This window comes from Oncorhynchus mykiss, chromosome 12, assembly GCF_013265735.2.
Source record: "Oncorhynchus mykiss isolate Arlee chromosome 12, USDA_OmykA_1.1, whole genome shotgun sequence".
NCBI lineage: Eukaryota > Metazoa > Chordata > Actinopteri > Salmoniformes > Salmonidae > Oncorhynchus > Oncorhynchus mykiss.
Window position 1 is genome coordinate 92,722,586 of NC_048576.1, and position 25,000 is coordinate 92,747,585.

The 25,000-nt window shown below is 46.3% G+C and overlaps 1 protein-coding gene across 7 annotated transcripts in view; it reads right to left on the reverse strand.

Annotated features, from left to right (window-relative positions):
• The window catches only part of LOC110516409 (BAH and coiled-coil domain-containing protein 1), a 203,266-nt gene that overhangs the window by 123,706 nt on the left and 54,560 nt on the right, over window positions 1-25,000 (reverse strand). Inside the window, exon 1 of one of the 7 annotated variants that reach the window (XM_036939204.1) lies at window positions 22,267-23,017. The exons of the other annotated variants lie outside the window; for them this stretch is intronic. Within the exon in view, the coding sequence (XP_036795099.1) occupies window positions 22,267-22,279 (13 nt within the window). The 5' untranslated portion in view covers window positions 22,280-23,017. Of the gene's footprint in view, window positions 1-22,266; window positions 23,018-25,000 lie in introns of those variants that run through there. 7 annotated transcript variants of the gene reach the window in all.

Genomic DNA, 25,000 nt, shown 5'->3' on the forward strand with positions numbered 1-25,000 from the left:
GACCTACTGACACGCAGTACAGATATAACAGACCAGACCTACTGACACACAGTACAGATATAACAGACCAGACCTACTGACACACGGTACAGATTTAACAGACCAGACCTACTGACACACAGTACAGATATAACAGACCAGACCTACTGACAGACCTACTGACACACAGTACAGACATAACAGACCAGACCTACTGACACACAGTACAGACATAACAGACCAGACCTGCCTTGTCTCCCTGTACTCTAACACAATGACTGTCCTACAACAAAACTACACGGATGCACAACGTGGTCTCAGAGCATTTCGTATCATTCTGTATGTACATCTGAGACACTCCATTTAGGATGACATGTTACAATTGGTATGGTATGTATTCATTTGTGAATGTCCATCATCCATTTAGTATGTTGTGTTAGCAATTACAATCCATATGGTATGTTAAGAATTACACATCGAACAATATGTTACCAATTACAATTCCTACAATATGTTACGAATTACAATTCCTACAATATGTTACCAATTACAATTCCTACAATATGTTACCAATTACAATTCCTACAATATGTTACCAATTACAATTCCTACAATATGTTACCAATTACAATTCCTACAATATGTTACCAATTACAATTCCTACAATATGTTACCAATTACAATTCCTACAATATGTTACCAATTACAATTCCTACAATATGTTACCAATTACAATTCCTACAATATGTTACCAATTACAATTCCTACAATATGTTACCAATTACAATTCCTACAATATGTTACCAATTACAATTCCTACAATATGTTACGAATTACAATTCCTACAATATGATACGAATTACAATTCCTACAATATGATACGAATTACACATCGAACAATATGTTACCAATTACAATTCCTACAATATGTTACCAATTACAATTCCTACAATATGTTACGAATTACAATTCCTACAATATGATACGAATTACAATTCCTACAATATGATACGAATTACACATCGAACAATATGTTACCAATTACAATTCCTACAATATGTTACCAATTACAATTCCTACAATATGTTACGAATTACAATTCCTACAATATGTTACCAATTACAATTCCTACAATATGTTACGAATTACAATTCCTACAATATGTTACGAATTACAATTCCTACAATATGTTACGAATTACAATTCCTACAATATGATACGAATTACAATTCCTACAATATGTTACCAATTACAATTCCTACAATATGTTACGAATTACAATTCCTACAATATGTTACTGTAACGGTCTTCTAGGTGTGAAGGAGAGTCGGACCAAAATGCGGCGTGTAGATTGCGATCCATGTTTATTGTGACTATAGCAACATGAATCCAAATACAAACAGTGCAAAATAATAAACGTAATGAAAACCGAAACAGCCTAAACTGGTGCAAACTAACACTAAGGACAATCACCCACAAACACACAGTGAAACCCAGGCTACCTAAATATGGTTCCCAATCAGAGACAATGACTAACACCTGCCTCTGATTGAGAACCATATCAGGCCGGACATAGAAATAGACAAACAAGACATCCAACATAGAATGCCCACCCAGTTCACGTCCTGACCAACACTAAAACAAGGAAAACACACACGAACGATGGTCAGAACGTGACAGTACCCCCCCTCCAAGGTGCGGACTCCGGACGCACAACTTAAACCTATGGGGGAGGGTGTGGGTGGGCATCTGTCCGCGGTGGCGGCTCTGGCGCTGGACGTGGACCCCACTCCATAACAGTTTTAGTCCACCTCCTTAGCGTCCCTAGATAGGTAACCCTTCTTAATGACAGCTCGGGACAGAGGGTCAGCTCGAGACAGAGGGGCAGCTCGGGACAGAAGTAGCTCGGGACTGATGGGTAGCACAGCACTGAGGGGAAGCTCAGGCAGGTAGTTAGATCCGGCAGATCCTGGCTGGCTGGCGGTTCTGGCAGATCCTGGCCGACTGGCAGATCTGGAAGAGTCTGGCCGACTGGCAGATCTGGAAGAGTCTGGTCGACTGGCAGATCTGGAAGAGTCTGGTCGACTGGCAGATCTGGAAGAGTCTGGTCGACTGGCAGATCTGGAAGAGTCTGGTCGACTGGCAGATCTGGAAGAGTCTGGTCGACTGGCAGATCTGGAAGAGTCTGGTCGACTGGCAGATCTGGAAGAGTCTGGTCGACTGGCAGATCTGGAAGAGTCTGGTCGACTGGCAGATCTGGAAGAGTCTGATCGACTGGCAGATCTGGAAGAGTCTGGTCGACTGGCAGAGCTGGAAGAGTCTGGTCGACTGGCAGATCTGGCTGCTCCATGCTGACTGGCTGCTCCATGATGACTGGCTGCTCCATGCTGACTGGCGGCCCTGGCTGCTCCATGCTGACTGGCGGCCCTGGCTGCTCCATGCTGACTGGCGGCCCTGGCTGCTCCATGCTAACTGGCAGCTCTGGCGGCTCCTTGCAGACTAGCAGCTCTGGCGGCTCCTTGCAGACTGGCAGCTTTGGCGGCATCCTGCAGACAGGCAGCTCTGGCGGCTCCTTGCAGACTGGCAGCTCCTTGCAGACTGGCAGCTCTATGCAGACTGGCAGCTCCTTGCAGACTGGCAGCTCCTTGCAGACTGGCAGCTCCTTGCAGACTGGCAGCTCCTTGCAGACTGGCAGCTCCTTGCAGACTGGCAGTTCTGAACAGGCGGGAGACTCCGGCAGCGCTGTAGAGGAGGAAGGCTCTAACAGCGCTAGACAGGCGGGAGACTCCGACAGCGCTGGAGAGGAGGGCTCCGACAGCGCTGGACAGGCGAGGCGCACTGTAGGCCTGATGCGTGGTGCTGGCACTGGTGGTACTGGGCCGAGGACACGCACAGGAAGCCTGGTGCGGGGAGCTGCTACCGGAGGGCTGGGGTGTGGAGGTGGTACTGGAAAAACCGGACCGTGCAGGCGCACTGGAGCTCTTGAGCACCGAGCCTGCCCAACCTTACCTGGTTGAATGCTCACGGTCGCCCTGCCAGTGCGGCGAGGTGGAATAGCCCGCACTGGGCTATGCAGGCGAACCGGAGACACCGAGCGCAAGGCTGGTGCCATGTAAGCCGGCCCAAGGAGACGCACTGGGGACCAGCTGCGTAGAGCCGGCTTCATGGCATTAGGCTCGACGCTCAATCTAGCCCGGCCAACACGCGGAGCTGGAATATACCGCACCGGGCTATGCACCCGCACTGGAGACACCGTGCGCACCACTGCATAACACGGTGCCTGTCCGGTCTCTCTAGCCCCCCGGTAAGCACAGGGAGTCTGCCCAGGTCTCCTACCTGGCGTAGCCATACTCCCTGTTAGCCCCCCCCCCAAGAAATTTTTGGGGCTGCTTCTCAGGCTTCCATCCGCTACGTCGTGCTGCCTCCTCATATCTGCGCCTCTCCGCTTTCGCCGCCTCCAGTTCTTCTTTGGGGCGGCGATATTCTCCTGGCTGAGCCCAGGGTCCTCTTCCTTCTAATTCGTCCTCCCATGTCCATACCTCCTCTTTGGGCTGCTCCTTTGGGCGGCTACACTCCCCTGGTTTAGCCCAGGGTCCTCTCCCGTCGAGGATTTCCTCCCATGTCCAGAAATCCTTATTGCGCGTCTCCTCGCGCTGCTCCTGCCTGTTGACACGCTGCTTGGTCCTTTTGTGGTGGGTGATTCTGTAACGGTCTTCTAGGTGTGAAGGAGAGTCGGACCAAAATGCGGCGTGTAGATTGCGATCCATGTTTATTGTGACTATAGCAACATGAATCCAAATACAAACAGTGCAAAATAATAAACGTAATGAAAACCGAAACAGCCTAAACTGGTGCAAACTAACACTAAGGACAATCACCCACAAACACACAGTGAAACCCAGGCTACCTAAATATGGTTCCCAATCAGAGACAATGACTAACACCTGCCTCTGATTGAGAACCATATCAGGCCGGACATAGAAATAGACAAACAAGACATCCAACATAGAATGCCCACCCAGTTCACGTCCTGACCAACACTAAAACAAGGAAAACACACACGAACGATGGTCAGAACGTGACAGTTACGAATTACAATTCCTACAATATGTTACGAATTACAATTCCTACAATATGTTACGAATTACAATTCCTACAATATGTTACGAATTACAATTCCTACAATATGTTACCAATTACAACTCCTACAATATGTTACCAATTACAATTCCTACAATATGTTACGAATTACAATTCCTACAATATGTTACCAATTACAACTCCTACAATATGTTACCAATTACAACTCCTACAATATGTTACCAATTACAACTCCTACAATATGTTACCAATTACAATTCCTACAATATGTTACCAATTACAACTCCTACAATATGTTACCAATTACAATTCCTACAATATGTTACCAATTACAATTCCTACAATATGTTACGAATTACAATTCCTACAATATGATACGAATTACAATTCCTACAATATGTTACCAATTACAATTCCTACAATATGTTACGAATTACAATTCCTACAATATGCTACCAATTACAATTCCTACAATATGTTACGAATTACAATTCCTACAATATGTTACCAATTACAATTCCTACAATATGTTACCAATTACAATTCCTACAATATGTTACGAATTACAATTCCTACAATATGTTACCAATTACAATTCCTACAATATGTTACCAATTACAACTCCTACAATATGTTACGAATTACAATTCCTACAATATGTTACCAATTACAATTCCTACAATATGTTACCAATTACAATTCCTACAATATGTTACGAATTACAATTCCTACAATATGTTACCAATTACAATTCCTACAATATGTTACGAATTACAATTCCTACAATATGTTACCAATTACAACTCCTACAATATGTTACGAATTACAATTCCTACAATATGTTACCAATTACAATTCCTACAATATGTTACCAATTACAATTCCTACAATATGTTACCAATTACAATTCCTACAATATGTTACGAATTACAATTCCTACAATATGTTACCAATTACAATTCCTACAATATGTTACCAATTACAATTCCTACAATATGTTACCAATTACAATTCCTACAATATGATCCGAATTACAATTCCTACAATATGATCCGAATTACAATTCCTACAATATGTTACGAATTACAATTCCTACAATATGTTACGAATTACAATTCCTACAATATGTTACGAATTACAATTCCTACAATATGATACGAATTACAATTCCTACAATATGTTACGAATTACACTACAATATGTTATGAATTACAATTCCTACAATATGTTACGAATTACAATTCCTACAATATGTTACGAATTACAATTCCTACAATATGTTACGAATTACAATTCCTACAATATGATACGAATTACAATTCCTACAATATGTTACGAATTACAATTCCTACAATATGTTACGAATTACAATTCCTACAATATGTTACGAATTACAATTCGTACAATATGATACGAATTACAATTCGTACTTGGGACGAATTTAAAAAACCTAGGTGGCTATTGCTAACGTTAGCTAGCTCTAGGGGTCAGGGTAAGAGGTTAAGGTTAGGGTTAGGGTTAGAGGAAGGTTTAAGTAACATGGATTCACATTTACTATGTTACGTCTGATGTATGAGACCAGTCTGGGATGTACTACTGTTTCAGCCTAACACTAGAAACCACACTAATACATTTAGATAGAGGAGGTGTAATGGAACAGCCCTGTACAGTACCACCACCCCTCCTCCATCCCCTTCTCCTCTCCCGCCACTTTCCCTCCTCTCACCCACGTCTCTGAGGACAGCCCCTGTCGGCACCACGAGCCAAAGGTGTGGGCTGATTATGAGCCCAGCCAGTCAGCCAGCCAGCCAGCCAGCCAGTTCTCCCAACCACTCTCCTGACAAGGCCTCCACACTCCCAGCCCCCCACACACACACGAACACACACACCCACACTAAGCCCCCAGCCCCCACATTAATCAACTAAGCCTCCTGCATTATTAACATGTCCCAGAGAGAGAGATATATACCATGCAGCATCCACACTGAGAGGAGAGGACCACAGACATGTCCTGAGAGGAGAGGACCACAGACATGTCCTGAGAGGAGAGGACCACAGACATGTCCTGAGAGGGACGACCACAGACATGTTCTGAGAGGAGAGGACCACAGACATGTCCTGAGAGAGGGAGGACCACAGACATGTCCTAAGAGGAGAGGACCACAGACATGTCCTGAGAGAGGGAGGACCACAGATATGTCCTGAGCGAGGGAGGACCACAGATACAGTGCCTTGCGAAAGTATTCGGCCCCCTTGAACTTTGCGACCTTTTGCCACATTTCAGGCTTCAAACATAAAGATATAAAACTGTATTTTTTTGTGAAGAATCAACAACAAGTGGGACACAATCATGAAGTGGAACGACATTTATTGGATATTTCAAACTTTTTTAACAAATCAAAAACTGAAAAATTGGGCGTGCAAAATTATTCAGCCCCTTTACTTTCAGTGCAGCAAACTCTCTCCAGAAGTTCAGTGAGGATCTCTGAATGATCCAATGTTGACCTAAATGACTAATGATGATAAATACAATCCACCTGTGTGTAATCAAGTCTCCGTATAAATGCACCTGCACTGTGATAGTCTCAGAGGTCCGTTAAAAGCGCAGAGAGCATCATGAAGAACAAGGAACACACCAGGCAGGTCCGAGATACTGTTGTGAAGAAGTTTAAAGCCGGATTTGGATACAAAAAGATTTCCTAAGCTTTAAACATCCCAAGGAGCACTGTGCAAGCGATAATGTTGAAATGGAAGGAGTATCAGACCACTGCAAATCTACCAAGACCTGGCCGTCCCCTCTAAACTTTCAGCTCATACAAGGAGAAGACTGATCAGAGATGCAGCCAAGAGGCCCATGATCACTCTGGATGAACTGCAGAGATCTACAGCTGAGGTGGGAGACTGTCCATAGGACAACAATCAGTCGTATATTGCACAAATCTGGCCTTTATGGAAGAGTGGCAAGAAGAAAGCCATTTCTTAAAGATATCCATAAAAAGTGTAGTTTAAAGTTTGCCACAAGCCACCTAGGAGACACACCAAGCATGTGGAAGAAGGTGCTCTGTTCAGATGAAACCAAAATTGAACTTTTTGGCAACAATGCAAAACGTTATGTTTGGCGTAAAAGCAACACAGCTGAACACACCATCCCCACTGTCAAACATGGTGGTGGCAGCATCATGGTTTGGGCCTGCTTTTCTTCAGCAGGGACAGGGAAGATGGTTAAAATTGATGGGAAGATGGATGGAGCCAAATACAGGACCATTCTGGAAGAAAACCTGATGGAGTCTGCAAAAGACCTGAGACTGGGACAGAGATTTGTCTTCCAACAAGACAATGATCCAAAACATAAAGCAAAATCTACAATGGAATGGTTCAAAAATAAACATATCCAGGTGTTAGAATGGCCAAGTCAAAGTCCAGACCTGAATCCAATCGAGAATCTGTGGAAAGAACTGAAAACTGCTGTTCACAAATGCTTTCCATCCAACCTCACTGAGCTCGAGCTGTTTTGCAAGGAGGAATGGGAAAAAATTTCAGTCTCTCGATGTGCAAAACTGATAGAGACATACCCCAAGCGACTTACAGCTGTAATCGCAGCAAAAGGTGGCGCTACAAAGTATTAACTTAAGGGGGCTGAATAATTTTGCACACCCAATTTTTCAGTTTTTGATTTGTTAAAAAAGTTTGAAATATCCAATAAATGTCGTTCCACTTCATGATTGTGTCCCACTTGTTGTTGATTCTTCACAAAAAAATACAGTTTTATATCTTTATGTTTGAAGCCTGAAATGTGGCAAAAGTTCGCAAAGTTCAAGGGGGCCGAATACTTTCGCAAGGCACTGTATGTCCTGAGAGAGGGAGGACCACAGACATGTCCTGAGAGAGGGAAGACCACAGACATGTCCTGAGAGGAGAGGACCACAGACATGTCTTGAGAGAGGGAGGACCACAGACATGTCCTGAGAGAGGGAGGACCACAGACATGTCCTGAGAGGAGAGGACCACAGACATGTCCTGAGAGAGGGAGGACCACAGACATGTCCTGAGAGAGGGAGGACCACAGACATGTCCTGAGAGGAGAGGACCACAGACATGTCCTGAGAGAGGGAGGACAACAGACATATCCTGAGAGGAGAGGACCACAGACATGTCTTGAGAGAGGGAGGACCACAGACATATCCTGAGAGAGGGAGGACCACAGACATGTCCTGAGAGAGGGAGGACCACAGACATGTCCTGAGAGAGGGAGGACCACAGATATGTCCTGAGAGAGGGAGGGATAGAGGAGGAGGTACCAGGAGAAGAGGAGAGGGATAATAACAAGCCAAGCAGCAGGAAGAGGGAAAGAGGAGGTGAGGAGAGCACTAATCCATAGATATTTAGACAGAGGGGAGAAGCTAAAGCTTGTAGAGGTCCCTTTAGCTGGTCCGGGGTCAGAACATATTATTAGGCTTTCAACACTCAGTAAGCAGACATGACCACCACCACTGATCCTGAGACTGTACGTCACTCAACAGAGATAAAATGTCTAGTGGACAATATAAATGGGCTGACTGGTAGTCAAAACCTGAACAGAGGTTAATAGTATTCATAGGAGGGCGATGCTCATCATCCCTGGCCTGGCGATCTGATTGGCTCCTGCTGACTGCACACCCTGCCACTCCAGAGTCTAGACATATTGACCCGCTGGTTGGTTGACAGGGCCATGTCTCCTGCTGGTTGGTTGACAGGGTCATGTCTCCTACTGGTTGGTTGATAGGGCCATGTCTCCTGCTGGTTGGTTGACAGGGCCATGTCTGTTGCTGGTTGGTTGACAGGGCCATGTCTGTTGCTGGTTGGTTGACAGGCCCATGTCTGTTGCTGGTTGGTTGACAGGGCCATGTCTCCTACTGGTTGGTTGAAAGGGCCATGTCTGATGCTGGTTGGTTGATAGGGCCATGTCTGTTGCTGGTTGGTTGACAGGGCCATGTCTCCTACTGGTTGGTTGATAGGGCCATGTCTCCTACTGGTTGGTTGACAGGGCCATGTCTGTTGCTGGTTGGTTGACAGGGCCATGTCTCCTGCTGGTTGGTTGACAGGGTCATGTCTCCTACTGGTTGGTTGATAGGGCCATGTCTCCTACTGGTTGGTTGACAGGGCCATGTCTGTTGCTGGTTGGTTGACAGGGCCATGTCTGTTGCTGGTTGGTTGATAGGGCCATGTCTGTTGCTAGTTGGTTGACAGGGTCATGTCTCCTACTGGTTGGTTGACAGGGCCATGTCTGTTGCTGGTTGATTGACAGGGCCATGTCTCCTACTGGTTGGTTGATAGGGCCATGTCTCCTACTGGTTGGTTGACAGGGCCATGTCTGTTGCTGGTTGGTTGACAGGGTCATGTCTCCTACTGGTTGGTTGACAGGGCCATGTCTGTTGCTAGTTGGTTGACAGGGCCATGTCTGTTACTGGTGGGTTGACAAGGTCATGTCTCCTACTGGTTGGTTGACAGGGCCATGTCTCCTACTGGTTGGTTGACAGGGCCATGTCTGTTGCTGGTTGGTTGACAGGGCCATGTCTGTTGCTGGTTGGTTGACAGGCCCATGTCTGTTGCTGGTTGGTTGACAGGGCCATGTCTCCTACTGGTTGGTTGATAGGGCCATGTCTGTTGCTGGTTGGTTGACAGGGCCATGTCTCCTACTGGTTGGTTGATAGGGCCATGTCTGTTGCTGGTTGGTTGATAGGGCCATGTCTGTTGCTGGTTGGTTGATAGGGCCATGTCTCCTACTGGTTGGTTGACAGGGCCATGTCTCCTACTGGTTGGTTGACAGGGCCATGTCTGTTGCTGGTTGGTTGACAGGGCCATGTCTCCTGCTGGTTGGTTGACAGGGCCATGTCTGTTGCTGGTTGGTTGACAGGGCCATGTCTCCTGCTGGTTGGTTGACAGGGCCATGTCTGTTGCTGGTTGATTGACAGGGCCATGTCTCCTACTGGTTGGTTGATAGGGCCATGTCTCCTACTGGTTGGTTGACAGGGCCATGTCTGTTGCTGGTTGGTTGACAGGGTCATGTCTCCTACTGGTTGGTTGACAGGGCCATGTCTGTTGCTAGTTGGTTGACAGGGCCATGTCTGTTACTGGTGGGTTGACAGGGTCATGTCTCCTACTGGTTGGTTGACAGGGCCATGTCTCCTACTGGTTGGTTGACAGGGCCATGTCTGTTGCTAGTTGGTTGACAGGGCCATGTCTGTTACTGGTGGGTTGACAGGGTCATGTCTCCTACTGGTTGGTTGACAGGGCCATGTCTCCTACTGGTTGGTTGACAGGGCCATGTCTGTTGCTGGTTGGTTGACAGGCCCATGTCTGTTGCTGGTTGGTTGACAGGGCCATGTCTCCTACTGGTTGGTTGATAGGGCCATGTCTGTTGCTGGTTGGTTGACAGGGCCATGTCTCCTACTGGTTGGTTGATAGGGCCATGTCTGTTGCTGGTTGGTTGATAGGGCCATGTCTGTTGCTGGTTGGTTGATAGGGCCATGTCTGTTGCTGGTTGGTTGATAGGGCCATGTCTGTTGCTGGTTGGTTGATAGGGCCATGTCTCCTACTGGTTGGTTGACAGGGCCATGTCTGATGCTGGTTGGTTGATAGGGCCATGTCTGTTGCTGGTTGATTGACAGGGCCATGTCTCCTACTGGTTGGTTGATAGGGCCATGTCTCCTACTGGTTGGTTGACAGGGCCATGTCTGTTGCTGGTTGGTTGACAGGGCCATGTCTCCTGCTGGTTGGTTGACAGGGCCATGTCTGTTGCTGGTTGGTTGACAAATCAAATCAAATCAAATCAAATCAAATCAAATTTTATTTGTCACATACACATGGTTAGCAGATGTTAATGCGAGTGTAGCGAAATGCTTGTGCTTCTAGTTCCGACAATGCAGTAATAACAAGTAATCTAACTAACAATTCCAAAACTACTGTCTTGTACACAGTGTAAGGGGATAAAGAATATGTACATAAGGATATATGAATGAGTGATGGTACAGAGCAGCATAGGCAAGATACAGTAGATGGTATCGGGTACAGTATGTACAAATGAGATGAGTATGTAAACAAAGTGGCATAGTATAGTATAAAGTGGCTAGTGATACATGTATTACATAAGGATACCGTCGATGATATAGAGTACAGTATATACGTATGCATATGAGATGAATAATGTAGGGTAAGTAACATTTATATAAGGTAGCATTGTTTAAAGTGGCTAGTGATATATTTACATCATTTCCCATCAATTCCCATTATTAAAGTGGCTGGAGTTGAGTCAGTGTCAGTGTGTTGGCAGCAGCCACTCAGTGTTAGTGGTGGCTGTTTAACAGTCTGATGGCCTTGAGATAGAAGCTGTTTTTCAGTCTCTCGGTCCCAGCTTTGATGCACCTGTACTGACCTCGCCTTCTGGATGATAGCGGGGTGAACAGGCAGTGGCTCGGGTGGTTGATGTCCTTGATGATCTTTATGGCCTTCCTGTGACATCGGGTGGTGTAGGTGTCCTGGAGGGCAGGTAGTTTGCCCCCGGTGATGCGTTGAGCAGACCTCACTACCCTCTGGAGAGCCTTACGGTTGAGGGCGGTGCAGTTGCCATACCAGGCGGTGATACAGCCCGCCAGGATGCTCTCGATTGTGCATCTGTAGAAGTTTGTGAGTGCTTTTGGTGACAAGCCGAATTTCTTCAGCCTCCTGAGGTTGAAGAGGCGCTGCTGCGCCTTCTTCACGATGCTGTCTGTGTGAGTGGACCAATTCAGTTTGTCTGTGATGTGTATGCCGAGGAACTTAAAACTTGCTACCCTCTCCACTACTGTTCCATCGATGTGGATAGGGGGGTGTTCCCTCTGCTGTTTCCTGAAGTCCACAATCATCTCCTTAGTTTTGTTGACGTTGAGTGTGAGGTTATTTTCCTGACACCACACTCCGAGGGCCCTCACCTCCTCCCTGTAGGCCGTCTCATCGTTGTTGGTAATCAAGCCTACCACTGTTGTGTCGTCCGCAAACTTGATGATTGAGTTGGAGGCGTGCGTGGCCACGCAGTCGTGGGTGAACAGGGAGTACAGGAGAGGGCTCAGAACGCACCCTTGTGGGGCCCCAGTGTTGAGGATCAGCGGGGAGGAGATGTTGTTGCCTACCCTCACCACCTGGGGGCGGCCCGTCAGGAAGTCCAGTACCCAGTTGCACAGGGCGGGGTCGAGACCCAGGGTCTCGAGCTTGATGACGAGCTTGGAGGGTACTATGGTGTTGAATGCCGAGCTGTAGTCGATGAACAGCATTCTCACATAGGTATTCCTCTTGTCCAGATGGGTTAGGGCAGTGTGCAGTGTGGTTGAGATTGCATCGTCTGTGGACCTATGTCTCCTGCTGGTTGGTTGACAGGGCCATGTCTGTTGCTGGTTGGTTGATAGGGCCATGTCTCCTGCTGGTTGGTTGACAGGGCCATGTCTGTTGCTGGTTGGTTGACAGGGTCATGTCTCCTACTGGTTGGTTGATAGGGCCATGTCTCCTACTGGTTGGTTGACAGGGCCATGTCTGTTGCTGGTTGGTTGACAGGGTCATGTCTGTTGCTGTGCTGGTCAAGACTTCACTGAGCTGCTTTCTCTGCTACCTTTAATCTCATCTAAAACAAAGCCAGATGCTTTCACCTCCCAGTCAACCCTCACCTTACCCACTGACAGGCAGCAGTAAGGTACAACCACTACTCTGCCACCACATATCTACAATACAATACATTATCACACCACCACTCTACCACCACATATCTACAATACAATACATTATCACACCACTACTCTACCACCACATATCTACAATACAATACATTATCACACCACTACTCTACCACCACATATCTACAATACAATACATTATCACACCACCACTCTACCACCACATATCTACAATACAATACATTATCACACAACTACTCTACCACCACATATCTACAATACAATACATTATCACACCATTACTCTACCACCACATATCTACAATACAATACATTATCACACCACTACTCTCCCACCACATATCTACAATACAATACATTATCACACCACTACTCTACCACCACATATCTACAATACAATACATTATCACACCACTACTCTGCCACCACATATCTACAATACAATACATTATCACGCCACTACTCTACCACCACATATCTACAATACAATACATTATCACGCCACTACTCTACCACCAAATATCTACAATACAATGCATTATCACACCACTACTCTACCACCACATATCTACAATACAATACATTATCACACCACTACTCTACCACCACATATCTACAATACAATACATTATCACACCATTACTCTACCACCACATATCTACAATACAATACATTATCACACCACTACTCTCCCACCACATATCTACAATACAATACATTATCACACCACTACTCTACCACCACATATCTACAATACAATACATTATCACACCACTACTCTGCCACCACATATCTACAATACAATACATTATCACGCCACTACTCTACCACCACATATCTACAATACAATACATTATCACGCCACTACTCTACCACCAAATATCTACAATACAATGCATTATCACACCACTACTCTACCACCACATATCTACAATACAATACATTATCACACCACTACTCTACCACCACATATCTACAATACAATACATTATCACACCACTACTCTACCACCACATATCTACAATACAATACATTATCACACCACTACTCTACCACCACATATCTACAATACAATACATTATCACACCACTACTCTACCACCACATATCTACAATACAACAATATTACAACATTACAATGTACGTGTATGTAGAGTGTGTGTGTTAGTGTTTGTGTGTGCGTGTGAGTGTGCGAGCATGCAGAGCTATGACGTAGAGACAGACATCTTGCCTCCATTTATGTAATTCACCCTCTCTGTGTCAAATCCCTCTTTCAAACCTAATGAATGCATAGGTGGGAACACAGCCTGTCAATCATAGCTGCTGCCAATGAAGACAGAGCAAGAGAAGAGCTGAGGACCAAGGCATGAGAGCAGCGAGCCGACTCAGCCGAGGCCAACGATGGCTGTTTATTTAACCGGTTATTAAAAGGATGACATGGTAGTTGCGAGACGCTAAGCCGAACCTCTCGTAACAGTGTTTTCTCTCGCCTCTCGCCTGTCGTTTTGAACCAGTGTTTATTTATTTGGCGGTAAAGTATGTTATGTGGTGCCAATGGAGCACTTCTATAGGCTGCTTAAGAGAGTTGGGTCATGTGCATCCTAATCAACAGGGATGGAGATTAATCCTGTTATGGAACTAAAGGACGGGGGGGGGGGGGACCCCAACACTTCACCAATCTCCTTTGTTCTCTTCCTTCCTAGGTTGTCACAGAGACACAGACACAGACACACACATACGGTACATGCAGATAAACACACACAGACTGCCATGTTTCTGAACCTCTGGAGTAGGAGGTTCCTCTGTATGCAGAATGGGTAGGAAATCAGCGCTCTCTCACACACACACACACACACACACACAACATACACACACGCACACACACACACACACACACACTTTCAGTAGAGACCCGACTGAGGCCCTGGAGCGAGCAGCAGGCAGGAAAGTGGAACCGGGGGAGGGGCTTGAGAGAACAGGGAGATGTTGTCATGGGAACGACAGCGGGGAAACAGCTAGAGGGGAGGTGGCTGCATTACAACAGAACAGTGGGCAGATGATGCAGCTGGTCAGTATACTGTGTGTGTGTGTGTGTGTGTGTGTGTGTGTGTGTGTGTGTGTGTGTGTGTGTGTGTGTGTGTGTGTGTGTGTGTGTGTGTATGTGTGTGTGTGTGTGTTCAGTCTGGAGCAACACCCAGGGCTCATTGCTCCAGCAGCACAAACCCCATAAAGCCAGGCTCTCCACAGCAGCAGGGATTATCACACATTAGACAGGGTTTCCCCACATCTAATCTGTCTCTAAGTGTTGGGGGGCGGTCATCTTTCTAATCTGTCTCTAAGTGTTGGGGGACGGTCATCTTTCTAATCTGTCTCTAAGTGTTGGGGGACGGTCATCTTTCTAATCTGTCTCTAAGTGTTGGGGGACGGTCATCTTTCTAATCTGTCTCTAAGTGTTGGGGGACGGTCATCTTTGCCAGTTGAGATTGTTTAATCTGCTCGGATGTGACATCCATACCATCACTGTGGCACTGGGACGTGACATTCTGTCGTCACTAGGGGAATTATACTCCACAATAACAGGATGAATGGGATTGGGGCGCACTGTACTGTACAAACCCACTGTACTATACAAACCCACTGTACTGTACAAACCCACTGTACTATACAAACACACTCACGCACTATACTGTACAAACACACTGTACTGTACAAACACACTGTACTGTACAAACACACTGTACTATACAAACCCACTGTACTGACCCACTGTACTGTACAAACCCACTGTACTGTACAAACACACTGTACTGTACAAACACACTGTACTGTACAAACACACTGTACTGCACTGTACAAACACATTGTACTGTACAAACACATTGTACTGTACAAACACACTGTACTGTACAAACACACTCACGCACTGTACTGTACAAACACACTGTACTGTACAAACACACTCACGCACTGTACTGTACAAACACACTGTACTGTACAAACACACTCACGCACTGTACTGTACAAATCCACTGTACTGTACTGTACTAACACACTGTACTGACACACTGTACTGACACACTGTCCTGTACTAACACACTGTACTGTACTGACACACTGTACTGTACTGTACTAACACACTGTACTGTACTGTACAAACACACTGTACTGTACTGTACTAACACACTGTACTGTACTGTACTAACACACTGTACTGTACTGTACTAACACACTGTACTGTACTAACACACTGTACTGTACTAACACACTGTACTGTACTAACACACTGTACTGTACTGTACTAACACACTGTACTGTACTGTACTAACACACTGTACTGTACTAACACACTGTACTGTACTAACACACTGTACTGTACTGTACTAACACACTGTACTGTACTGTACTAACACACTGTACTGTACTGTACTAACACACTGTACTGTACTAACACACTGTACTGTACTAACACACTGTACTGTACTAACACACTGTACTGTACTGTACTAACACACTGTACTGTACTAATACACTGTACTGTACTAACACACTGTACTGTACTGACACACTGTACTGTACTAACACACTGTACTGTACTAACACACTGTACTGTACTAACACACTGTACTGTACTGTACTAACACACTGTACTGTACTGACACACTGTACTGTACTAACACACTGTACTGTACTAACACACTGTACTGTACTAACACACTGTACTGTACTGACACACTGTACTGTACTAACACACTGTACTGTACTGACACACTGTACTGTACTGTACTAACACACTGTACTGTACTAACACACTGTACTGTACTGTACAAACACACTGTACTGTACTGACACACTGTACTGTACTGTACTAACACACTGTACTGTACTAACACACTGTACTGTACTGTACTAACACACTGTACTGTACTAACACACTGTACTGTACTGACACACTGTACTAACACACTGTACTGTACTGACACACTGTACTGTACTGTACTAACACACTGTACTGTACTAACACACTGTACTGTACTGACACACTGTACTGTACTGTACTAACACACTGTACTGTACTAACACACTGTACTGTACTAACACACTGTACTGTACTAACAAACTGTACTGTACTGACACACTGTACTGCACTAACACACTGTACTGTACTAACACACTGTACTGTACTGACACACTGTACTGTACTGTACTAACACACTGTACTGTACTAACACACTGTACTGTACTGTACAAACACACTGTACTGTACTAACACACTGTACTGTACAAACACACTGCACTGTACTAACACACTGTACTGTACTGACACACTGTACTGTACGGTACTAACACACTGTACTGTACAAACACACTGTACTGTACTGTACAAACACACTGTACTGTACTGTACAAACACACTGCACTGTACTGTACTAACACACTGAACTGTACTGTAGTAACACACTGAACTGTACTGTACTAACACACTGTACTGTACTGTACAAACACACTGCACTGTACTGACACACTGTACTGTACAAACACACTGTACTGTACTGTACAAACACACTGTACTAACACACTGTACTAACACACTGTACTGTACTAACACACTGTACTGTACTAACACACTGTACTAACACACTGTACTGTACTAACACACTGTACTAACACACTGTACTGTACTAACACACTGAACTGTACTGTACTAACACACTGACCTGTACTGTACTAACACACTGTACTGTACTAACACACTGTACTGTACTGTACTGTACTAACACACTGTACTAACACACTGTACTGTACTAACACACTGTACTGTACTAACACACTGAACTGTACTGTACTAACACACTGAACTGTAATGTACTAACACACTGTACTGTACTGAACAAACACACTACACTGTAATAACACACTGTACTGTACTAACACACTGTACTGTACTGTACTGTACTAACACACTGTACTAACACACTGTACTGTACTAACACACTGTACTGTACTAACACACTGAACTGTACTGTACTAACACACTGAACTGTAATGTACTAACACACTGTACTGTACTGAACAAACACACTGCACTGTAATAACACACTGTACTGTACTAACACACTGTACTGTACTGTACTGTACTAACACACTGTACTAACACACTGTACTGTACTAACACACTGTACTGTACTAACACACTGAACTGTACTGTACTAACACACTGAACTGTAATGTACTAACACACTGTACTGTACTGAACAAACACACTGCACTGTAATAACACACTGTACTGTACTAACACACTGTACTGTACTGTACTGTACTAACACACTGTACTAACACACTGTACTGTACTAACACACTGTACTGTACTAACACACTGAACTGTACTGTACTAACACACTGAACTGTAATGTACTAACACACTGTACTGTACTGAACAAACACACTGCACTGTAATAACACACTGTACTGTACTAACACACTGTACTGTACTGTACTGTACTAACACACTGTACTAACACACTGTACTGTACTAACACACTGTACTGTACTAACACACTGAACTGTACTGTACTAACACACTGAACTGTAATGTACTAACACACTGTACTGTACTGAACAAACACACTGCACTGTAATAACACACTGTACTGTACTAACACACTGTACTGTACTGTACAAACACACTGTACTGTACTGACACACTGTACTGTACTAACACACTGTACTGTACTAACACACTGTACTGTACTGTACTAACACACTGTACTGTACTGTACTAACACACTGTACTGTACTGTACTGACACACTGTACTGTACTAACACACTGTACTGTACTGTACTGACACACTGTACTGTACTAACACACTGTACTGTACTGTACTAACACACTGTACTGTACTAACACACTGTACTAACACACTGTACTGTACTAACACACTGTACTAACACACTGAACTGTACTGTACTAACACACTGAACTGTAATGTACTAACACACTGTACTGTACTGAACAAACACACTGCACTGTACTAACACACTGTACTGTACTGTACAAACACACTGTACTGTACTAACACACTGTACTGTACTAACACACTGTACTGTACTAACACACTGTACTGTACTGACATACTTTTTTCACAAACTTCCTTATCAGGGAAATACACATGCTAATCTCTCTCTCTCTCTCTCTCTCCCTCTCTCTCTCTCTCTCTCTCTCTCTCTCTCTCCCTCTCTCTCTCTCTCTCTCTCTCTCCATCCATCCATCTATCTATATATATATATAGATCCATTGTTGACCTAAATGACTACTGATGATAAATACAATCCACCTGTGTGTAATCAAGTCTCCGTATAAATGCACCTGCACTGTGATAGTCTCAGAGGTCCGTTAAAAGCGCAGAGAGCATCATGAAGAACAAGGAACACACCAGGCAGGTCCGAGATACTGTTGTGAAGAAGTTTAAAGCCGGATTTGGATACAAAAAGATTTCCCAAGCTTTAAACATCCCAAGGAGCACTGTGCAAGCGATAATATTGAAATGGAAGGAGTATCAGACCACTGCAAATCTACCAAGACCTGGCCGTCCCTCTAAACTTTCAGCTCATACAAGGAGAAGACTGATCAGAGATGCAGCCAAGAGGCCCATGATCACTCTGGATGAACAGCAGAGATCTACAGCTGAGATGGGAGACTCTGTCCATAGGACAACAATCAGTCGTATATTGCACAAATCTGGCCTTTATGGAAGAGTGGCAAGAAGAAAGCCATTTCTTAAAGATATCCATAAAAAGTGTCGGTTAAAGTTTGCCACAAGCCACCTGGGAGACACACCAAACATGTGGAAGAAGGTGCTCTGGTCAGATGAAACCAAAATGGAACTTTTTGGCAACAATGCAAAACGTTATGTTTGGCGTAAAAGCAACACAGCTCATCACCCTGAACACACCATCCCCACTGTCAAACATGGTGGTGGCAGCATCATGGTTTGGGCCTGCTTTTCTTCAGCAGGGACAGGGAAGATGGTTAAAATTGATGGGAAGATGGATGGAGCCAAATACAGGACCATTCTGGAAGAAAACCTGATGGAGTCTGCAAAAGACCTGAGACTGGGACGGAGATTTGTCTTCCAACAAGACAATGATCCAAAACATAAAGCAAAATCTTCAAAAATAAACATATCCAGGTGTTAGAATGGCCAAGTCAAAGTCCAGACCTGAATCCAATCGAGAATCTGTGGAAAGAACTGAAAACTGCTGTTCACAAATGCTCTCCATCCAACCTCACTGAGCTCGAGCTGTTTTGCAAGGAGGAATGGGAAAAAATGTCAGTCTCTCGATGTGCAAAACTGATAGAGACATACCCCAAGCGACTTACAGCTGTAATCGCAGCAAAAGGTGGCGCTACAAAGTATTAACTTAAGGGGGCTGAATAATTTTGCACGCCCAATTTTTCAGTTTTTGATTTGTTAAAAAAGTTTGAAATATCCAATAAATGTCGTTCCACTTCATGATTGCGTCCCACTTGTTGTTGATTCTTCACAAAAAAATACAGTTTTATATCTTTATGTTTGATGCCTGAAAGTTGGCAAAACGTCGCAAAGTTCAAGGGAGCCGAATACTTTCGCAAGGCACTGTATATATCTTGCTGGATTGCCGACTGGCTGGCTGACTGACTGGATGACTGACTGACTGACTGGTTGGCTTACTGGATGGAGGCTGGCTGAGTGGAATGCTGGTTGAGTGGAAGGCTAGCTGAGTGGAAGGCTGGCTGAGTGGAAGGCTGGCTGAGTGGAAGGCTAGCTGAGTGGAAGGCTGGCTTAGTGGAAGGCTGGCTGAGTGGAAGGCTGGCTGAGTGGAAGGCTGGCTGAGTGGAAGGCTGGCTGAGTGGAAGGCTAGCTGAGTGGAAGGCTGGCTGAGTGGAAGGCTGGCAGAGTGGAAGGCTGGCGGAGTGGAAGGCTGGATGAATGGAAGTCTGGCTGAGTGGAAAGCTAGCTGAGTGGAAGGCTGGCTGAGTGGAAGGCTGGCTGAGTGGAAGGCTAGCTGAGTGGAAGGCTGGCTGAGTGGAAGGCTGGCTGAGTGGAAGGCTAGCTGAGTGGAAGGCTGGCTGAGTGGAAGGCTGGCTGAGTGGAAGGCTGGCTGGGTGGAAGGCTGGCTGAGTGGAAGGCTAGCTGAGTGGAAGGCTGGCTGAGTGGAAGGCTGGCTGAGTGGAAGGCTGGCTGAGTGGAAGGCTGGCTGAGTAGAAGGCTGGCTGGCTGAGTGGAAGGCTGGCTGAGTGGAAGGCTGACTGCATCAACCTGCTCTCCATAGCTCACTGGTCAGCACAGATCAGAAAGAGGGAGAGGAGAGAGGAGAGGGAAAGAAAAGAGATGGAGGGAGGAGAGGAGAGGAGAGAGGGAGGAGAAGAGAGAGGAGAGGGAAAGAAGAGAGAGGGAGGGAGGGAGGAGAGGAGAGAGGGAGGAGAGGAGAGGAGAGGGGAAGGAGAGAGAGAGGAGATGAGAGAGGGAAGAGAGGAGAGAGGGAGGAGAGGAGAGAGGGAGGGAAGAGAGGAGAGAAGGAGGAGAGAGGAGATGAGAGGGGAAGAGAGGAGAGGGAGGAGAAGAGAGAGGGAGGGAGAAGAGGAGAGAGGGAGGAGAGGAGAACGGAGAGGGAAAGAAGAGAGAGGGAGGAGAGGAGAGAGGGAGGGAGGAGAGGAGAGAGGGAAGAGAGAGGAGATGAGAGGGGAAGAGAGGAGAGAGGGAGGAGAAGAGAGAGGGGGAGGAGAGGAGAGAGGGAGGAGAGGAGAAAGGAGAGGGAAAGAAGAGAGAGGGAGGAGAGGAGAGAGGGAGGAGAGGGGAAGGAGAGAGAGGAGATGAGAGAGGGAAGAGAGGAGAGAGAGAGGAGAGAGGGAGAAGAGAGACACATACACACTCCAAGTTCTCTCACACACACACACACACAGATCTTCACACACAACATATATCTACAGACACCACACAGATGTCTCTAAAACAGACACAATACAGAGCTGTGAATCACTCCATCTGCCAACTATCTGAGGAGGAATGGGAGACAAACCCACTGTGTTCCCACAGTCAGTCAACAGTCAATATCACGAGGCAGTATGTGTAACCTTCAGTATACAGCGTGTGCTTATGATTATACTCCCCAACGTTTCCCCTGTCATCTAGGCCCAGAAAATAAAGCCCCTCCCTTCCTCTCTCAGACTGAATCAATAGAAGGAAGAGCTGAGTGATCAAACATTAAAGTCAGAAAAGTTATTTTTTTTCTCCAGGAACTTTGTCTTTGTGAACTTTGTGAGTCAGAAACAAGGTGAAGTAGCAAACCAACCCGTGGCTGACTGACTGGCTGGCTGGCTGGCTGGCTGGCTGGCTGGCTGGCTGGCTGGCTGGCTGACTGGCATCTGCCACATTAAGACAAGACGAGAGAGAGAGAGAGTCATAGTCCATTGAATTGAAATAGAAGGAGAGAGTCCAGTCTCTACTTACCCAGTAAGAACATACTGTTAGTGGCAGCAGACTCTTTGCTCTCTTGTCAGTGGAATATTCCAATCCTGTCCTTCAGTTGATTTCAGAACAACAGACGTGTCCTATCACAGTAATACCATGTCACAGTAATACAGGAACCCAGACGAACACTGAAACTAACCAGACTGCAGAAATACTCCCAGACAAACAGTTGAACCCGGCAACTCAACCCTGGAAAAGTCACTAGAGAGAGAGAGACTGACTGACAGACTGCACAGAACGAAGCCTGGGAGCCGACTGAGGAACTCGGTGCGTACTTCCTCGCAATAAAAACAAAAAGGAATTTCAAATGGCTACTAAAATGGGGGGATTTCCTCAGAACAGTCAGAGTCATCTTGAAAACATTAAAGGAACTGGTAGCCAAATTCCTGTTGGTTTGGAAACAACTGTGGTGGGAGGACAAGAGTTTAGCTGGCCCCCTCTCTCTTTGTGTTCTGGAGGGGGTGGAGTGGGAGAGTTGGACCCCCCAGGGACTGGAGCGCGGGGGCCCGTCTGATCAGAACCAGAGAGCCAGGCTGTAGCTGGAGCCAGGCCAGAGCAGGACTGGAGGGCTGGGGGAAAGTGTCAGCACTACACGCCTCCAACACTCTGCAAACTGCGTGCCTGTGGAGGGACTTTAGTGGATGTGGTCAGAGCGGGGGAGAAACGGACAGAGGGCGCGGGAGAGAGAGAGGGAGAGAGGGCGCGGGAGATAGAGAGGGAGAGAGGGCGCGAGAGATAGAGAGGGAGAGAGGGACAGAGGGCGTGAGAGGGAGAAACAGACAGAGGGCGCGAGAGGTAGAGAGGGAGAGGGGGACAGAGGGGAGAAGGGTGTGTACAGTAGAGAGGTAATATACAGGAGAGAGGGGAAAAGGGTGTGTACAGTAGAGAGGTAATATACAGGAGAGAAGGAGGGAAATGAGTGAGTGTATTGGTGGAGATAAGGTTTGAGGAGTGTGTGTGTGTGTGTGTGTGTGTGTGTGTGTGTGTATGTGCCTGCGCGTTTGTGTGTTTGTGTGTGTGTGTGTGCCTGCGCGTTTGTGTGTGTGCGTTTGTGTGTGTGTGTGTGCGTGTGTGCCTGCACGTTTGTGTGTGTGTGTGTGTGTGTGCCTGCGCGTTTGTGTGTGTGCGTTTGTGTGTGTGTGTGTGTGTGCCTGCGCGTTTGTGTGTGTGCGTTTGTGTGTGTGCGTGTGTGCCTGCACGTGTGTGTGTGTGTGTGTGTGTGTGTGTGTGTGTGTGTGTGTAGTGGGTGTCTCTGATTTGACAGTCTGTGTTTGTTGAGTGCCTTCGTGGTCAGCCACTCGCTCGTGAATCCAGGGGACTGAAAGAGGTGAAAAGGATTCTGGGATGTTTTTCCCAAAGTGCTATGCAAATAAAATTGTCTTAGAAAAGGTCAACCGAAGCTCACCACCCACCTCAGCCAGCTGTTTAGACAATATAGTTCTTTACATGATCAGGATGAGAGATTCTAATCCCAAACAAATGAGCTCTCCTGGCTGCTCCTGTGTTGGCTATACGCCTCATCTAGTTCTGGATACAGACAATGCTGCCACACACACACACACACACACACACTCCTTGATGCCAGAGAGACGGAGAACAGCCAATAGGTGGATAAAGGCTGTATGGGATCCTGTTATAGTGTGTGTAGAGGGTGGAGTACATGGCATTCTCTGATGAGACACACACATCCTACCAACATAATAGCCTTTAACTCTCTCTCTGTGTGTGTGTGTGTGTGTGTGTGTGTGTGTGTGTGTGTGTGTGTGTGTGTGTGTGTGTGTGTGTGTGTGTGTGTGTGTGTGTGTGTGTGTGTGTGTGTGTGTGTGTGTGTGTGTGAGAGAGGGAGGGGAAAACACATCTGGACAGCCCTGACAGTGTGATGGGGGGAACACATGCTGTGTTCTCATACCTACAGCGCCCTCCTCTCCCGAGGCAGTCAGATTCTCTTTTAATATAATGAATCATTTATAAACCTTCTGCCTCTGCTCACACAGGTTTCTCATTGTCAAGAAATGGTCTCATCCGCCGCCCGCTCAAACACTCTCACCACTGTGCCAACTGTGGGGAAAACAGACAGGAACGTCGGGAATGGCTGTCTGGACGGGTTCCTGCTGAAGACACGTTTTATGGACACACAGCGCGGGGGTAGATATTTGCAGAAGACCGGGATGTGTGGCGTTTCACAGACAATAAGAGCTTTGAGCTTTCAGGGCTGGGAGTAGGGCTGGGAGTAGGGCTGGGAGTAGGGCTGGGAGAAGGGCTGAGAGTAGGGCTGGGAGTAGGGATGGGAGAAGGGCTGAGAGAAGGGCTGGGAGAAGGGATGGGAGAAGGGCTGGGAGAAGGAATGGGAGAAGGGCTGGGAGAAGGGATGGGAGAAGGGATGGGAGAAGGGCTGGGAGAAGGGCTGGGAGAAGGGATGGGAGAAGGGATGGGAGAAGGGATGGGAGAAGGGATGGATCAGGATGAGAGAAGGGCTGGGAGTCGGGCTGGGAGTAGGGATGGGAGAAGGGCTGGGAGGGCTGGGAGAAGGGCTGGGAGAAGGGCTGGGAGAAGGGCTGGGAGTAGGGCTGGGAGAAGGGCTGGGAGAAGGGCTGGGAGTAGGGCTAGGAGAAGGGCTGGGAGTAGGACTGGGAGTAGGGCTAGGAGAAGGGCTGGGAGGAGGACTGGGAAAAGGGCTGGGAGTAGGGCTGGGAGAATGGCTAGGAGAAGGGCT